Genomic DNA, 17,138 nt, shown 5'->3' with positions numbered 1-17,138 from the left:
GTGGGATGGGGTTACTTTGCTAAAAATAAAAAGTTTTCGAATAATATTTCATTTGTATTAGTCTCAAATCTGTTATAAAAATAACCTCAATATCGGTTTTCTCCGAGCTATCGGTTCGTCCAAAGTTTTTGCTAAAATATATGTTAGTTTTTGAAAAATTAATTCTTGAAGACTAAAACAAAGACTTAAACTCCGAGTGGGGTTACTTTGTCCACCTCATTAATTTTCATGATATTTGACAAGTAACCCCTTATTTTAACCCAGGTATGAAAAATATATATCCGAAACAATCTCACTGAATGACAAGAAAAAAATTGAGCTTATAAATGGCATTAAGACACCAGAAATTAGAAACTTAGTGATATATTAAGGAAATATTATCTTTTACGGTACAAAAATATTATTTAACTCTTATACAAATGTAAAGTAAATATAAATATAATATTCTGCAATAAAAAAAATAACAATTTTTCTTTGCGCAGTTGTAAGTTCTTTAAATAATGTTTTCACCAAAACAATAACAGCGTCTATTAAGAATAGGTTGCCCTAACTTAAATCTTATATTACTTAAAGATACTTCGCAGACTTTGATAATTTTCAAAATTGCCCCACTACATCGATCAAAGTTACCCCACGACAGATTATTTAAATTTTCGGCCATATTTACTATGCAATATTTTTCAGTTTTTAATATCCTAATGGGTTAATGTGGTTGTACAGCAAAGACTATATATTACTTTACTCCTAGTGCCTGTTTCTCTTGTGCGCTTGAAGTTTATTGGCTTCAAAAAAGGGAAAATATCGTTTTTTAAATAAAAGCCTGATACACTCTATAAACATCCCTGGTTCACTGACGAACGATTAGACATGATCGCGTTAACTATGTGAAGTTGCCATATTATGATATCTGCCTAATATCTCGAGAAATGTTTGAAGGAAGAATATAAAATAAGATCATCAATGTTTCTGTCAAAGTAGCCCCTGAAATTGAAAGTAACCCCATCCCACGGTACAGAAATTGATTATGTCATTCGATAGAGGGCAAAAAGTGGCTATGAAAAAGTGTTCTTTTTTCAATATCACCTCAAACAAGGCTGAAATGAAACAAAAACGGATTTTCAAAATTTCGTTTTTTTTTCAACTAATCACAATGTTGGTCCCCTGATTACGCAACTTTGCCCCCATTTAAGCTACTTTGTACCTCTTACCGTTTCCGATATCCCTGTAATGAGAAGCGAATTTGTAACAGCCTGTATATTTGATGGTGCACAATCAAAATATGAAACATTCCTGTTTATGTTACATATTATAATGAAACGTTCTAATACAAAAAAAATTTAGTACATAATTTCCCAGTTTTTTTTTAAATAAACTTATAATTATGTTTCCTGAAACAGACAGGTTTTCTTGATGCTTCCAAGAACTTGAACTTCTAAGAAACATTTTTTCTTTAACGAGGAAAAAATTGATGATGTTGTTTGAAACCGGATCAAATGTGTTAACTGTGTATACTAACTTAATGGTGATAAAAATAATTAATTTAATTGATGAATAATGAGATAAAACTAAATAAACTTGAAATAAAACATGGATGATGATATTGAAAATGAATATACCGTTTGCGGGTATTTTGATACATAAACAAAAAAAATATCCAATGTAACCAAAAATTATTGAGAATATTACAAAAAAATAAATTTTATTTGTAAAAATTCAGAATATCATAAAAATACAATAAAAATAAACAGAGTTAAATAATATTTATTTTATTTCTGCAAATTCTGATACTAGTATTGCACCAACGTAATTGTACATTTTAATAGAAAACTTTCCAAGAAAAGTTTATTTTCCGGAAAATAAATGAAAAATTTTGAGAAAATGATCTTTATTTTCGCAGAGTATTTTCAGTATAGGCAGAATTTTCCTTTCACTATCTTTTCAGTGGCAAAAACTATTTTTAGAATAAAATTCTCAGTAACCTATACATATACATATTAAATGAAGACTAATAAATTTATATTTTAGTAATGGGAAACAAAATCATCAGTAACAAGATTTACTTGGTTTGCAGTAAAGATGCAGATTTATATTTTTGTTTCGTATTTATCAAAATCAGTTGTATGAAATTTCTATACACTAATAATTTATGTGATTAATAACAAAAATTACCTGCACTAGAACAAGAATCTGACAAACATTGACGGAGATGCTGTGAGGCATTGTTACTAAGAACCCCATGATTTACGTCACTGAGTGTTTGGAAAATAAAATTCTTCAATTTAATTTCAGCAAATAAATATATAGTATTTTTTTTGTTTCAAATACAATTATTCAATGTTAGTATGAAAGACCAATTTTAAAACAATAAGATAACGAGATAGATAAACTACAAACAAACTATACATTTGAGGTAAAATTATTATTGACGAAATATTGCGGTAACGAGATTTGGATCAATTTTAGAACTTCCTATGAACAAACAAATACGAAATTATCACATTTCTAACCCTAATTCTAACCATAAACCGCAAATTTCAGCGGTTTGCGGCAGAAAAATGGGAACAAAACAAGCCGTGTTGTGATTCTTCACAAATCTAACGCATATAAAAGATGAGAATAAGCAAACCGAGGCAGTTCCAGGTTTCCAACTACTCCGTCGAGTACTCAGCTCTTTCTGCGCCACCATGGACGATGCTAAAAATCTGCTTTTGCTCTTCGAACGGCCTCAAGAACCAGTTTTTATGCCCAAAGGGGACACGAAGAAGAAGAAGGTCATCTTAGCGCCTCAACAGCTCTTAGTAAGTAGATTTTGTCTGTCTTTAGAAAAATTGTTTAATGATTGAAATATGCTTTCTATTAAAATATGCGAAAGTGACATTTTTCTATTTTGAGTCGAAGCCAAAATCAAAATGTAATTTTTAATTTTTTTTTTAATTGAAACACTGCACTATACGCCTTCTTATTAGATAATCCAGTTTCAAAGGAATAAGTATGTAAAAAAAACTAAAAAATGTACTTGACAAACGTCATCTTTTTTTCTCAGGTGTGATGGGTCTATAGTTTAGGAGATATGGTCAAATTTATTCATTTGCAAACAACCAAATTCTATCTTTGGCATTGTTTGTAAATGAAATTCAATTTATTGTATATAAAATTTATTGTTTTATGACTAAAATATAGGTTTAATGTTTAAAAAAATATTCAATCGCTTGCAACCACTCATTTTTCAACATTTCTTTCAATATAACATCGTATAACAATGAGGTAATATTCAATTTGCTTTCTTGATATTTCAGTTGGTGATTGAGATGTGTTCATGTACAAAATCAATTATTTCTTGGTTCCATCAAGATGAATCTAATTTTCAAAAAAGCCAAATTGCTTTTCAAAAGGATGTATTAGATTTACAAATGGGTGAACTTTACATGTAAAAAGTACAATTTGGAAGTAAACATCTGTATGATAGGCACTATTTTGATTATATCTTCTATATTATTAGAAATGATCCCTTTAAACCTGAACAATTCTGAAAAAGCCATGTAATTATAGACAGAATATTTTATTACGAAAATCATAAGTTCGGTTCACGTTCTGTTAATGTATTGCTCAACAGTTTTTTTTAAACACCATAAAACAATTCAGAGAAATATCAGCAGTTTTTACATTTACCATGTTTCTCTATTACCATGTAATAACCAAAATAACAAAAATAATAGATGGCTCTGTACACTACAATGACGAACAAACGTGATAGGAGCAAATTTAAAAACTTCACACAAACTGGTTGAAACATAAATAAATGTTGAAATCTTTTAGCAGTAATTAAATTGCATCTGAAATATAGTTAAAAAGTAATTTTAGTTTAAAGCATTCGAGACATAAAACACAAGGTTTAAATATTTAACTGAAACATTGCGAAAATGACTTATAGTTATAAAACGGAGGAAATACAATTTTTTTTTAACAAAATTTAGTTTTTTTTTTAGAATGAAAAACATAAATCATACGGCCCTGTAGTCGCTAGTAGGTTGGGTGAAAGGAATGAAACTATAACAGTGCCTGAAATATCTATTCCTCCTCTTGATGATTTTATGGTATTGAAAAAGGACGAATTTTTTTCGCTATTCATCGACAAGCACAGGATACTTGCTGGAAAACTCATTGACATCTTCATTAGTAAGTAAATAATACATAATTATTACAACGTAAACATTTAGATAAACAATTAAAAATAATATTTTTTATAACAGAATTCAATTTCTATATTTATTGTGTTAAAATTTAATATATGAAGAGGAAATAGTTGCAAAGTACCCATACCCAAGAGGATTATAGCAGTAAGTGAGTGAGATTTTAAAAATTGTCTCCAACGATGAAATTTTTATGCCCTCAAATCAATGCAAAAATTGTGTTCTGATAGTTACATTCAAAACCAAATAGCAGAACCCAATTTCAAATTTTAATTTTTATTTTGAATGGTTTCTGATATTTCTGGAAAAAATCAACTTTCGGGGGCTCTCCTTAAGAAGCTGCAGCCTTCTTAGCAAACGTTTCTCTTTGTAAGTCTACCGACTTTCCATAATAATACGGAGAAACATTTTTGGAACCACTGACTCCATCGATAGCTCGACTGGCTCTGTTTACAATTTACCCAGTCTATTCGATATAAAAATGTATGAAGATACATGAAAACTGATGATAACCTAAAATTGAACCACTAGTACGCCGAGCTGTCTAGGGCCAGAACTATTTATACTCTCTATGTAGAGAACTATTCCAGAGATTCTCAATAAGTTTTAATATTGCCTTTTATTAATACGTATATCTTATTTACTATTAAACATTTTTTTAAAGTTTTTTATCGGTTTATTTAAAAAATAATACTTTAGTTAATGATTTTGGATGATCTTAAATATATATTTGGATTTGTAGGCGTGAGAACAATAGGCCACTTGATGGCTGTTGGAGTCTATGCCCGCGAACATCTCAACCCCCAACTTTTCAGCTACGCTTTCGCTGTAGCCCTTCTTCACAGGGAAGACACGAAAAACCTACCAGTGCCATCCATTGTCCACCATTTCCCTGACAAATTCGTCGAAAACAGGGTAATTGGTAGAGCGAGAGAGGAAGTTACAATTGTTCCTGAAGAAAACAGGGTAGGGAAGATTTCAGCCTGTAGAATTTCTTGTTAACCCTAACTGCTCTTTCAGACTCCCATCGAGATTCCAAAAGATTACACTGCTTCCGACTTGGACGAGGAGCATCGCCTCCATTACTTCAGAGAAGACATCGGTGTGAATCTTCACCATTGGTACTGGCATCAGGTCTATCCAACTCAGGGACCAAGAGCGGTTATTGATAAGAACAGAAGAGGAGAACTGTTCTACTACATGCATCAGCAGATCATCGCTAGGTGAATGAGACAAATCAAACTTATTAAACTGATATTCGAAGAATCTTTTCCATAAATTTATATTTTGTAATTTGCGTTTTAGATATAATTGTGAACGCCTGGCAAACAACCTCAAACGTGTAGCTAAACTCAGTGAATGGAATGAACCGATCAAGGAAGCTTATTTCCCGAAACTAGACCGAATGGTGTCCAAGAGGTCTTACGCATCAAGAGTTGCGAACACGAAACTGGAGAATTTGCGCCGAACCGTCGACGCGTCTTTCGTAGATATTCAGGATTTGGAAAGATGGAGGGATACTATTTTGGACGCTATCAATAGAGGAATGGTGCAAGATGTAAGTTTCGTATTCTTTAAATGTTCACCAAGTCAAAAAGTTTGTCTAATATTAACGAATCTTTTTTAGAGAAATAATAAAAATGTTCCTTTGGACGAGTTTGGTGGTATTGATATTTTAGGCAATATAATTGAAGCCACTGACTTATCCATCAATCCACAGCTGTACGGAAATCTTCATAATCAAGGCCATAATTTGATTTCGTTGATTCATGACCCCGACCACAGACATTTGGTAAGTACTTGATTATAACATTTTTGTCCCCTCGTCTGTGATATTTTTTATGATTATCCACTTTCCAAATTTTAGGAAGAACCAGGTGTAATGGGAGATGTCGCAACAGCAATGCGTGATCCCATTTTCTACCGTTGGCATGCTTTTATAGACAGTATTCTGCAGAAGTTCAAGGCTACGCTACCAAGATATTCGGAAGATAGAGTAAGACTAGTCTACTTGCTCAATAATATATACAACTTGCCCTGCTTTTAGCTCAACTATCCAGGAATCCAGGTGACTGGCGTCCAAGTCAAATCCGACGGAGCTGGTGAAAACACCCTGAACACCTTCTGGCAAAAATCCGACATCAACATCTCCAATGGCCTAGACTTCCAGAGTACAGGCGACGTGTTCGTTAGGGTCACCCACCTGCAGCACCAAAATTTCAGATACGAGATCACCGTGAATAACACTACAGGCATGGCGAAGTCAGGAACCTGCAGGATTTTCTTAGCTCCCAAGTTCGACGAGAGGGGCAACCCCTGGAACTTCCAAGAGCAGAGGACTCTGTTCATGGAAATGGACAAGTTCAAAGTTGATTGTAAGTTCTCCTGGAATACAGCTTTCCGTGTGGCTAAATGTTCTTGGTTTGTTACAGTGACTCCTGGATCCAACACCATAATGCGCCTGTCCACTCAATCTTCTGTTACCATTCCATTTGAGCGGACCTATCGTGACGCGGCCCAGCGTCCAAAGGACGATGCGGGAATTGCCGAATGGAACTTCTGCGGCTGCGGTTGGCCCCAGAACATGCTGGTGCCGAAAGGAAGACCTGAAGGAATGCAAATGGAGCTGTTCGTGATGATTTCGAACTACGACGATGATAGGGTGAGAATTTCATGTTTATTTCTCTAATAGGTCGCTGTGTGCAAGGTCTTATGAAACATTAAGTGATGTGTAAAATGTTAAAATGTAGTTCTTATATATAAGGGTACAATTAGAGGAGGTTATCTGCATAAAGGAGACATTGTGAATGCTTTATAACATTAGGTGAATCGTTTATGAAGAGCAAAAGCAACAAAGGCCATAAATGTGAGTCTTGTGGAACTCCAGGGTTAGCATTATATTCTGATGATAGACTGCCATCATAACTAACCTCAAAAGATCTCTGACTCAAATATGAAGCGAAGAATTTTAATGAATTTTTGTCTAAATCAAATTGACATATTTTTTTTTATTATAAGTGTTTCTTTTATATTGTGCATATTATTAGATTGGTGATTAATTTGCTTATAGATATTTATACTCCGACATACTTACAGGTTGACGTCCAGTTCAACGGCAAATGTGACGATGCTTACAGCTATTGTGGACTGAAGGACAGGCTTTACCCTGACCGCCGTTCCATGGGTTATCCATTCGATAGGCAGGGCAGAGACGGTGTTAAGCGGCTTCAGGAATTCTTGACTCCCAACATGAGAGTGACCAACGTTAACATTAAGTTCACCGGCCAAACCTTCGTAAGACAACCATAGGCATAAAGGGTGCTTGGAATGGCGGAGTGTAGGGAACCATAGCTGACTAGTTTAAGAGTTGTTTGCCTTATGTTAATTAAAATAAATAGAGGATGTATTCAAACTTTGTTTCATTTCATTGTGTAATTGGTGTTCTACAGGGATCAGAGTTTGGACCGACTGTACCTGAGAAATTGGTCATTTTTCTTTAAAGACAGCAGTGATTTTACAATTTAGCACAATTCATTCATTTCAATTCAATTGCTTATGGCTTATGCTCAATGGCTTATGCGATATAGAATTTTAATTAACTAGCTAATACTTAAATAACTAATAAAGTAACTAATTGAAATTTGGGAAGTTATACTAATTTTTATTGAACACATCTAGTAAAAATGTGAAAAGTGTTTTAAAACTGTTCAAAATGGTCTGTATTTGTTACTAGAAATGTTATGGCGACATTTATTAAGCATGCACAAAAAAGTTATAAAGGGGTTAGTTCTGGTGAGCGAGTTGGTCAACAAACGCACGAAAGTTGTTATATGGTGCATGAAAAATTGCTGTGCACCAATGTGCATGTCCTAATGTAGATCAAGAAAGAAATTCAACTACATTTTACCATTTAGAGCCTAATCTTGCTGATCACCTCCAGAAGAGAAGATGGAATGTGGCATTTTCAGCATGTACTACTTAGCTTCGAATGTTAAAGAAGAGGTAATCGTGCTTGAGAATGAATTTTGTGCAGTGTGATTTTAGTATTGTATGAAACAGGATATGTTAGGATTGCTAGACATGTGAAAGAAATTGGACTCCAGATCCCATTTGTTCAGCAAAATCAACCAGTAACTAACAAGTTAATTCTGTAATGATACCCATGGCATTAGATAAATAGTAGAATGAAAATCGTTGTCCATATAACCCCCCCCCCCAGTAATAAATAAATAAGAAATGAAAACAACAAAAATAAGTGAATAATCTGTTTACTCACCTTATTTTTGCAGCATATGACATACTTGAAATCTTGTGGCAAATCTTCTAGTACTGATACGAGGATTTTGTCTAAGTGTCTTACTGTCTAAGTTTGTTTCCGCCCAACATTGGCGTTCAAAGCTTCTATAAACTCTTAAGTCTTAAATCAATCTTATAATTATTTTCTTATTCGGTACTTCTCCGTCGGGATAGTCTGTGTGATATCGGTATATTAAAAGGTATATTAATCATTAAATCGTCCTATGGATTTCAAGAGGAGTTTATATTTACAGTGGCGTAAAATGTTATCATTGAGAACAGGATAGAGTTTTGATGTTAATATTTTTATCAATTTATTGATTTTTCTTGTTTCGTATCCATGAGATTACAACTTAGCAACAGCTGGCACTGTGAAGGCATTCTTAATCTGATTTATAACTACCTAACAATTACGATGGGGTCCCTATAATAAAATGCCGTTCCATTCTTACCCCATTCATTCACCACACGACACTTGTCAACAATTCTGGCTTTCTACGTCTCCCATGTGTGTGTCCAACTGCTCCATTGGGCAACATTCTTTTGCATACGTACAAGAACAAAGAAGCCTCACGGGAATGTCTTTTGTTGGATCAAATTGAAAGCAACGCGCCTGTATTTAGAAATGAGGTCAATATTGCAGATAATAAGTACCTACCACAGGTTAAAAAATGTTTTTTTGTTCACCCTGTATGTGGCAGAAATACGGCTTCTATAAATGCTGCTCTGGGAACATTTCCACTCGAGGTACATCTATGAAACGTGAATGATTGATTTTATAGAAAACCAGTGAATTGTAACTTACTACTCGTTTCTATTCAACTTGAATACCTACTCATTTCGTTCCTTCCTGCTTTTTTGTTCGGTGATATTGTGTTGTTTTCAACTACTTGTGTTATATCGAGACAATCAAAACGGTGTCATTTGAAAAATCGAAAAAATTATTCTTTTCTTCTGAATAATATTGCTTGCATATGATTATCTTTGAGTATTGCTGGCATTTTTCTTTCGTGAATTTTAAAAGAAATGCATCTGACAATTAAATCTCTTGGCAAACATGAGCACCTTTTTTTGTTATTCAAAATAAAATTGTCCCTACTGTACTTACAAACAGGATAACCTAATATCCATCAATACAAATAACTTCGTACAGAGGGGTGAGCAAAGCACGGGTCAAAATATATATAGCTACAAGGACCAGTGCCCTAAAACACATAGGGTTGATTGGGGCACACGTCAACTGCACGATGAGAGGAAGTATTGAGAGGGGCATTCAAAGTATTCGAAAATGTAGACCTATTTTTAATAGTTTGCGTCGACAGTATAACTTTTTAGGTAATAAAACAGTAGACAATAATGAAGAATTTGAAATGGAATAATGCCCACGGAAATAAAATAGGAAGCATTTATATCCGATAAATATTGTAGCGAAAATATATCAATATTTAAGTTAGATAACCAGAAATAAATGTTGCTGTCTGAAATTGTACTGTGTCTAAAAATTAAGGGTAAAATTAATTCGTTACATTGCAAAGATCAAAAAATGTTTTTAATTAGCAACACTTTAAACATATATTGGTTTTACTTTAATACTTTATACAAATAACTACAAATATTCAATGATGGACAAAGAGTAAATAAAACCATAGAAACGTGTCACCAAGTGCTTGGTAAACCACCCCCTGACACAGTGACGTAACTTTCGACAAAGATCTACGTTTTGTTTGATTGTTTACAATTACAGGTGTTTCAGTATAATAGGCAGTTTGACTGCATGCTTGATTTTAACTAAATTTTGTGTCTTGGGCGTTTAAACATTGGTACTACTGAAATAATTTTTGCCGAATAGTTTGCGCTAAAATAAATTTTCGCAGAATTACTTGCGCACTACAATTTTTTTAAGCGTTTCAAAATAAACTATCTATTACTGCTTGTTCAATTTCCCACACACGCTGTTATCGGAAAAATATACAACCAAATAACATAAAACTCATTTTAATTTATGTCTCAAGTAACAGGCCTAGCGTGATCTTGAAATACTGCCGATGGATGATCAGCATATGGCAAATTACCCTTGACTGACTTTCATGCTGTCTTTGAGACAAACAATAGCGATACGCTTTTCGATAGATTAGATAATATTTACGCTTTTGCAAACATTACCACAACGTTTATCACGGCACTGCAACATGTAAATGTACAATGAACGCTCCGATGCAAATTTGAAGTGAGGATATTCGCACCCACATGTACTACGAAGCGCGTTCGACCCAGTTCTAATGAAATTGGTTTTGAAAACAAATGCAAAGTTTTGTAATGTTAGTATGTAGTATGTTTGCATGGAACAGTCCGATGTTTAAATAGCAGTATGTGTTAAAAGTGTTCATGACAAAGTTGCATTTGTTCTCGGGGACATTTAAAAAAGAACGAGTTCAATTATAATGGAATAGAATGCTGTTAACAATATTTAAAAAATAATGTTGTGGTAGCCACAGCTTGCAATTTTCGTACAAAATATGGTCGGCATAATGGTTAAGCCTCATCAATTGCGATGAGATTAATTGAAATATTCAGAGAAACTGGATCAATTAGTGATCTTGAATATTTCCATCCTTCAAGCTGTTCAGCACAAATCAACGGTTCGTGAGAGTGTTGCTGAGAGTCTAGGAACATCAATTCGGTACAGTGGTAAAAAATTGGACATTTCGGGAAGCTCTCTAGACCGTATTCTCAGGAAATATTTGCATCTTCATGCTTATAAAATCTAGTTTAAAAATTGACGAATTTGGGGTTCAGAAATGCCACGAGTGGAGACTATTTTCCAGATATGCTATTCCAAACATAACTATATACTGTATGCTTTATGAATCAATAAAAAAATTTACAATTTTTAATTAAAAACCTGCGTTTTTTATAAAAATTACTTCTTGGGTGAATTTTGGGACATTCTTTATAAGCGAGATCAATGATGCAGAGCGTTTACGCTAGTGTGGCCAATTCTCACGTAAATTGTGCCTAGAATATTATTGAATGTTACAATATCAACGTTACATATAAGTACTGCATTTTATAGTATTTAAAAGAACTGTTACATTCAACTCTGCCATATTTTATTCAACGAATTTTTGATGAATTTTGCCATTTTTCCCATTCAAATCACGCGCTCTACAACGTAAACCATTAAATTGAAAAATTAATCGAAGTCTCAAATATATTATACATTAAATATTTATTTTACTTTTAATATTCTTATACAAATAAAAAAAAAACAACATTCGCCAGCAATACTTATTATTCGTTGAATAAAATATGGTAGAATTGAATGTAACAGTTCTTTTAAATACTATTAAAATGCAATATATGTAATGTTGATATTGTAACTAACATTCAACAGACAATTTACGCAATAACTGTAATAGTTAATTTTTAGACAATATTTTATACATCGACCTCTTCTGAGCACGGCAAATAGAGTATTGATCACTTTTTCCAAAGAAATAATTGACGTTTGTTTTTAAATACGTAAAAAAGCCTTCTTACTTGTCAAAATGTCGAAAGCACAATGAAATTACAAAAGAAAACGTGAATAGTCAATAAATATGTATTTTTCGGGGTCTGGCGATGATTTTTACAAACTTTTGCTTACACCATTCGAATGACCGGAAAAAAATAAGTTGATTAAAAAAAGCATCCATTTGTTAAGTAAGAATTTTGAGAAGCCTAGCGCAGCATGGGCAATATGACGTCACAGCGCTCCCCTCTCCTGGCTACCGCTCGAATCCATTAAAAAAAATTCAACATATAAAGGAAGTCTTCTACTTAATTGGTTTGAAATCTGTATATTAAAAAACCGCCGAGTAAGGATTCTAGTTACTCGTGATTTATTTTGTTCATCAAATTCAATAAAAAAAATTATTAGTTCGTTGATATTTATTTTTAGAGGTTGCTCGAAAACATTTTAGGTACACTACTTTTAAAGTTAAAATAATTATGAGTGACCTTTAGAAATTAAAATTACGATTTGAAATTTTCAGAATCGAGATTTTCTTCAACCTAGAAAATGATAAAATAACGAGAAAATTTTTTTTTTTAAATTTTCAATTTTTGACGATTTTGGAAATTTTTAAAAATCTTGAGCGACCCTTAAAAATTTTTTTTCAGCGGATTTTTTGAGGGGGCTCTTAAAACATGATAAACTAACATATTTTCACAAGAGGCGAAAAAAAATATTCGTTTTTTTTGGGCCACCCTAATGTAGATATTATAAATCTAAAAAAATCATTGGCGTAGGAGCTTTTAATATTCAGGAGGAGAGTAAACCCTAAAATAATTAAAATAGCTGCTCCAGCAATTTTTTTGGCGACTAATATTTCTAACAAAGAAATCCTATATTTTTTTTGTAAAAGGAATAGTTTTGGAGTTAATTGAGATTGTAGGCTAATTTTAAATTTGAAAATTAATTATCAAAAGTGGATAGTTTTTCAAATAATATTTAAGACACCTTTCTTATCACAAATACCAACCACAATACTTGGTGACGTTGAGTTAGGGCTCTTAGTGATAGTGTCCCGCCGTATCTTTTCTATTAGTTTACTTTGTGTGCCGATTTAAAGAATTTTTTCCCACAACTACTTCAGTCATTACCTCATGCCAGAAATAATTTCATTTATGTTCCGAATTTAAACCATACAAAAGTTTTTGCGGAACTTAGATTCTTTTACGATGTTGGAGATATTTTAAGCTGCACACCCTGTATATAAATAGTATTAGATACAGGAACACAATTATACACCGCAGTTACATTCATTCATTGATCGATGCTGCGACTGACCTTGTGGAAAAGTTCTAAGGATTAATAAATCAAAATATCATGTTATAGACGCGACATTTGATAGTTAACTAAATGTATTATTTTCAAGAAATATAATGCAAAATATATCTGATTATATAGGTGTTGAATTGTTAATTAAACAGAAAGGAAATAAAGTTACTTAACAAATCTACTAGGCAATAGTAAAAGTGTCCAACAACTGTAGCAACTGTAAAATGAAATATAATATTTATTAACGATATGTTAATATTTCAGTACGTGATTTGCAAGGGACTGTTTAGGGTTTATTTGTGCCACTTTTTTATTTGTAGAGCGCTTGTGTTTGAAACGACCTTAAAACCAACCACAATAACTGAAATCCACATCAAGGCGGGACGGGGTTCTGAAAGTTTGGTCCGCCCCCACAGAGCGTAGCCCGAGAACAACTTGGTAGATTGTATGATTTGGATCTTGGAGCTAATAAGAGATAATGTATTCTGACATTTTAGTTTTGCCCCCTTTGCTTTGGATTCCGTGTTGTCGATTTTTTTATACACTTTTTATTACGGTTCGTGACTAATAGGATTATAAAAACCCCGATACGTGCAATTGGCCCCCCTCTGTGCCAAAACCAGTCAAATGGGGTTGCGTATGAAGCAGGGTTAGGCGTACCAGCCACGTGCTCCTTGCGGATGCAGCTGCTCGTTCACTTTTTTGCCATTCAACGGCCGTCAAAACCTCAGATGACGCTTTCACTCCGAGATGCCGAGCCACTTGGCGAAGACGTCCATCCTGTCTTCCCCCTCGAGGGTCTTTCGTGCACGTGCGTCAGAATTACGCAACTTATCTCGAGCATCAACGCTAAACACTGTAGATTAGAGAGATTTGACGGAAAATTTAGTGTTTCGTTAATAGGAGGATTTAATGCAACGGATTTTCTTGATATTATCTTGAGCGTGGTTGCTTACAGAAGATTATTCAACTTAGCAGGGTTTAGGGGAGGATGTGCATAGGGTAGAAAAATGAGGGGTGGTTAAGTCAATGTTGTGATGCACTGCAAAAAAATTATGTATAATTTACAATCAAAATTTACATTTTTTGCCAATTTTTTTATTTTAATATTTTTTGTTGACCATGTATTGATTTAAATGGTTAATTATGTAATTGTGTACCATTAATGTGAGAATTTACAGAAATAAAGTAAATACTTACAAATAAAATCTGATATTTTTAATATACTATAAAAACTTAAGTCAAATAATGTTCTTCGCAACTACAAATCTGGGTATGCAACAAATAGGCGAGCGGTTTACCCCTAAAAAAAGGCATGAACCGATTAAATTTTTAAAACAAAAACCTACAGCATAAAACTTTTTTTATAGTGTATTTTTCTGATAATTTACATATATTTTTTTTATATTTTTCGGCGTGATCAGTCAATTGTTATAAACAAAAAAGTTGTAAAAAAAATTACTCGCCGAATGGCTTTTTTTAGTTTTTTATTGTAAAATGGACATAAATAAACACTTTGCTCTTTGACAAAAATTCGAAAAATGTTTCGTTTCCGAGATATTTACAATTTAATGTGAAAAAAGTGACGAATTCGACAAACTTTCGGAATTCTTTTCTCAAAAACTACTGAGCAGATTTAATTCTAAAAAAGCATAATAATCGGCATATTGTCTACTGTAAGATGTATATTTTTTTGGTATGGGTCAATCATTTTATTGAAGGTCAGCGAGTAAAAAAAGTCTTTTAAAGAAAATTATGATAACACTTCAAATTTAAATTTTCTTTTTGCAATATCTTGGATTAGATTATATTTACAATAAACATTATTATGTTTTTTTTAATCGATATATGTTAACAGTACAAATGTTCAAAAGATCATTTTGTTTGGTTTTGTAGCCGGAGTAAGGTTTTTGAAAATAATTAGTAAAATTTAAATATTCAATTTTTGGTTTTATAAATTGACCTGAAAGTTATACCAAAACTAAACTAAATAAGCTTTTTAAATCGTAAAATTAACTTAATAATAATAATTGACCTAGCGGTCTCGAAAAATAAAGAAAAATATTGGATAATTTACTGTATAAGATAATTGTTTTATTTTTATTTTACAAGAATACATATTAAGAGCAATAAAAGTATATTAATTTCTTTTTTATTTAATTTTGAAATAATAAGTTTTTCGTTATTTTCGACAAGTTCTTAAGTTGAAATAAACGTTTTATCATCAATTTCCGATGGAACATTCCGACATTCATCTGAGCACGCACAGACTGCACAACATTCCAGGTTCGATGACAAACAGTTACAATTTTTCGTAGAACATTTTCCACTACGTGAACAAAAATATTTTTGAAGCATATCTAACGCAGTTTGTCCTTCGAAATAATAGAAATTCAAACAACCATTTTCGATTTACCATCCATATATCAATGGATCTAGAGTTACAATTTTACTATTTGTAGACTGTTTTTTTTACTCGCTTTAGACCTTCAATAAAATAATTGACCTATACCAAAAAAATATATCTTAAAGTAGAAGATCTGCCAATTATTATGCTTTTTTAGAATTAAATTCTGTTCAGTAGTTTTTGAGAAAAAAAATTCCGAAAGTTTGTCGATTTCGTTACTTTTTTCACATTAAATTGAAAATATCTCGGAAACGAAGGATTTTTCGAATTTTTGTCAAAGAACAAAAAGTGTTTATTTTGTTCCATTTTACAACAAAAAACTGTTTCAAAGCCATTCGGCGAGTAATTTTTTTTTACAACTTTTTTGTTTATACCAATTGACTGACCACGCCGAAAAATATTTAAAAAATATGTAAATTATCAGAAAAATACACTTTATAAAATAAAAAAAGTTTCATGCTGTAGGTTTTTGTTTTAAAAATTTAGTCGGTTACCTTCATTTAGAAACATCTTTTTAGGGGTGAACCGCTCGCCTATTACGTTCTATAAGAGATTGTTTTTTTAATTAATGGACCTTTCCTCTTTATACTGATGTCTAACCGTGGCGCAACATTTTTCCAGCATTACACAATAGTTGCTAGGTTGCAGATCCAGCAGATCCAAAAGTCGACCAAAACACACACTTAATAAATGGTTTTGGGCGTATAAAAATTCGACCGATATGGCGGCCTAATGTGACGCCTGCAAGTGTAAGAAAATTTAGGATACATCCAGTACTACTGATAAATCCGTCTCCAAATAATCTTAATGGGGACTTCGAGATCGCTGTTCATAAATCTAAGTTATTTTCAAGATGGCAGTTTTTATACCTATAACTGCTTAGCAAGCCATGAACCACAAAACTCTTATTCAAACATAGTTCAATGGTCGATTTCACAGACAAAACAAGTCAGACTAGTCATTTCCTATGTTTTCGAAGTCGCCGAATCATAAATTACAGTCTCTTGGATAGTATCGTATCACNCCGTAAAGCAGTGGCGTACTATTTTATTTAGAAAAATATGCCACCGATACCCTGTATCTCCGCCACTGGAGCATGTAAATTTTAGGAAAAGGCCTCAGATTTTGGACAATGTTTACATAAATACATGTGACCAATTTCAAATTATTTCACTTACTAGTTTCTTAATTATTTAAAAAAATTAAAAATATTTTTTGAAATTTAATACCCTGTATCTTTTTAACGAATTGTCCTAAATAAAAACTTTATAGGAAAGACTCTCCTTAAAATTCACCAAAGAGTACGAGGTTTCATTTTTGGTCACCATTTGTGAATCACCCTGTATAATTTTCCTAAATATTGTTTTTATTATCTATCTTTTATGAAATTTTGTAAAATTACCAGAAAAGTTTTCTGTATTTT

At 32.6% G+C, this 17,138-nt stretch overlaps 1 protein-coding gene across 1 annotated transcript; it reads left to right on the top strand.

Moving 5' to 3' along the window:
- The first annotated feature begins 2,643 nt into the window (after window positions 1-2,643).
- Window positions 2,644-7,602, top strand: LOC108909333 (phenoloxidase 2). The gene is made up of 10 exons (XM_018713646.1): window positions 2,644-2,798; window positions 3,987-4,176; window positions 4,933-5,156; window positions 5,211-5,413; window positions 5,496-5,748; window positions 5,818-5,982; window positions 6,058-6,186; window positions 6,238-6,565; window positions 6,623-6,852; window positions 7,287-7,602. The coding sequence occupies exons 1-10, from the start codon at window positions 2,685-2,687 to the stop codon at window positions 7,497-7,499; spliced, it is 2,049 nt and encodes a 682-aa protein (XP_018569162.1). The 5' UTR covers window positions 2,644-2,684; the 3' UTR covers window positions 7,500-7,602.
- The last annotated feature ends 9,536 nt before the right edge of the window (window positions 7,603-17,138 follow it).

The sequence above is a fragment of the Anoplophora glabripennis genome, unplaced genomic scaffold (genome assembly GCF_000390285.2).
Source record: "Anoplophora glabripennis isolate ALB-LARVAE unplaced genomic scaffold, Agla_2.0 scaffold427, whole genome shotgun sequence".
Taxonomy (NCBI): Eukaryota; Metazoa; Arthropoda; class Insecta; order Coleoptera; family Cerambycidae; genus Anoplophora; species Anoplophora glabripennis.
Note: the sequence above shows the minus strand (reverse complement) of the source record. Positions and strands in the feature narration are given on the sequence as shown.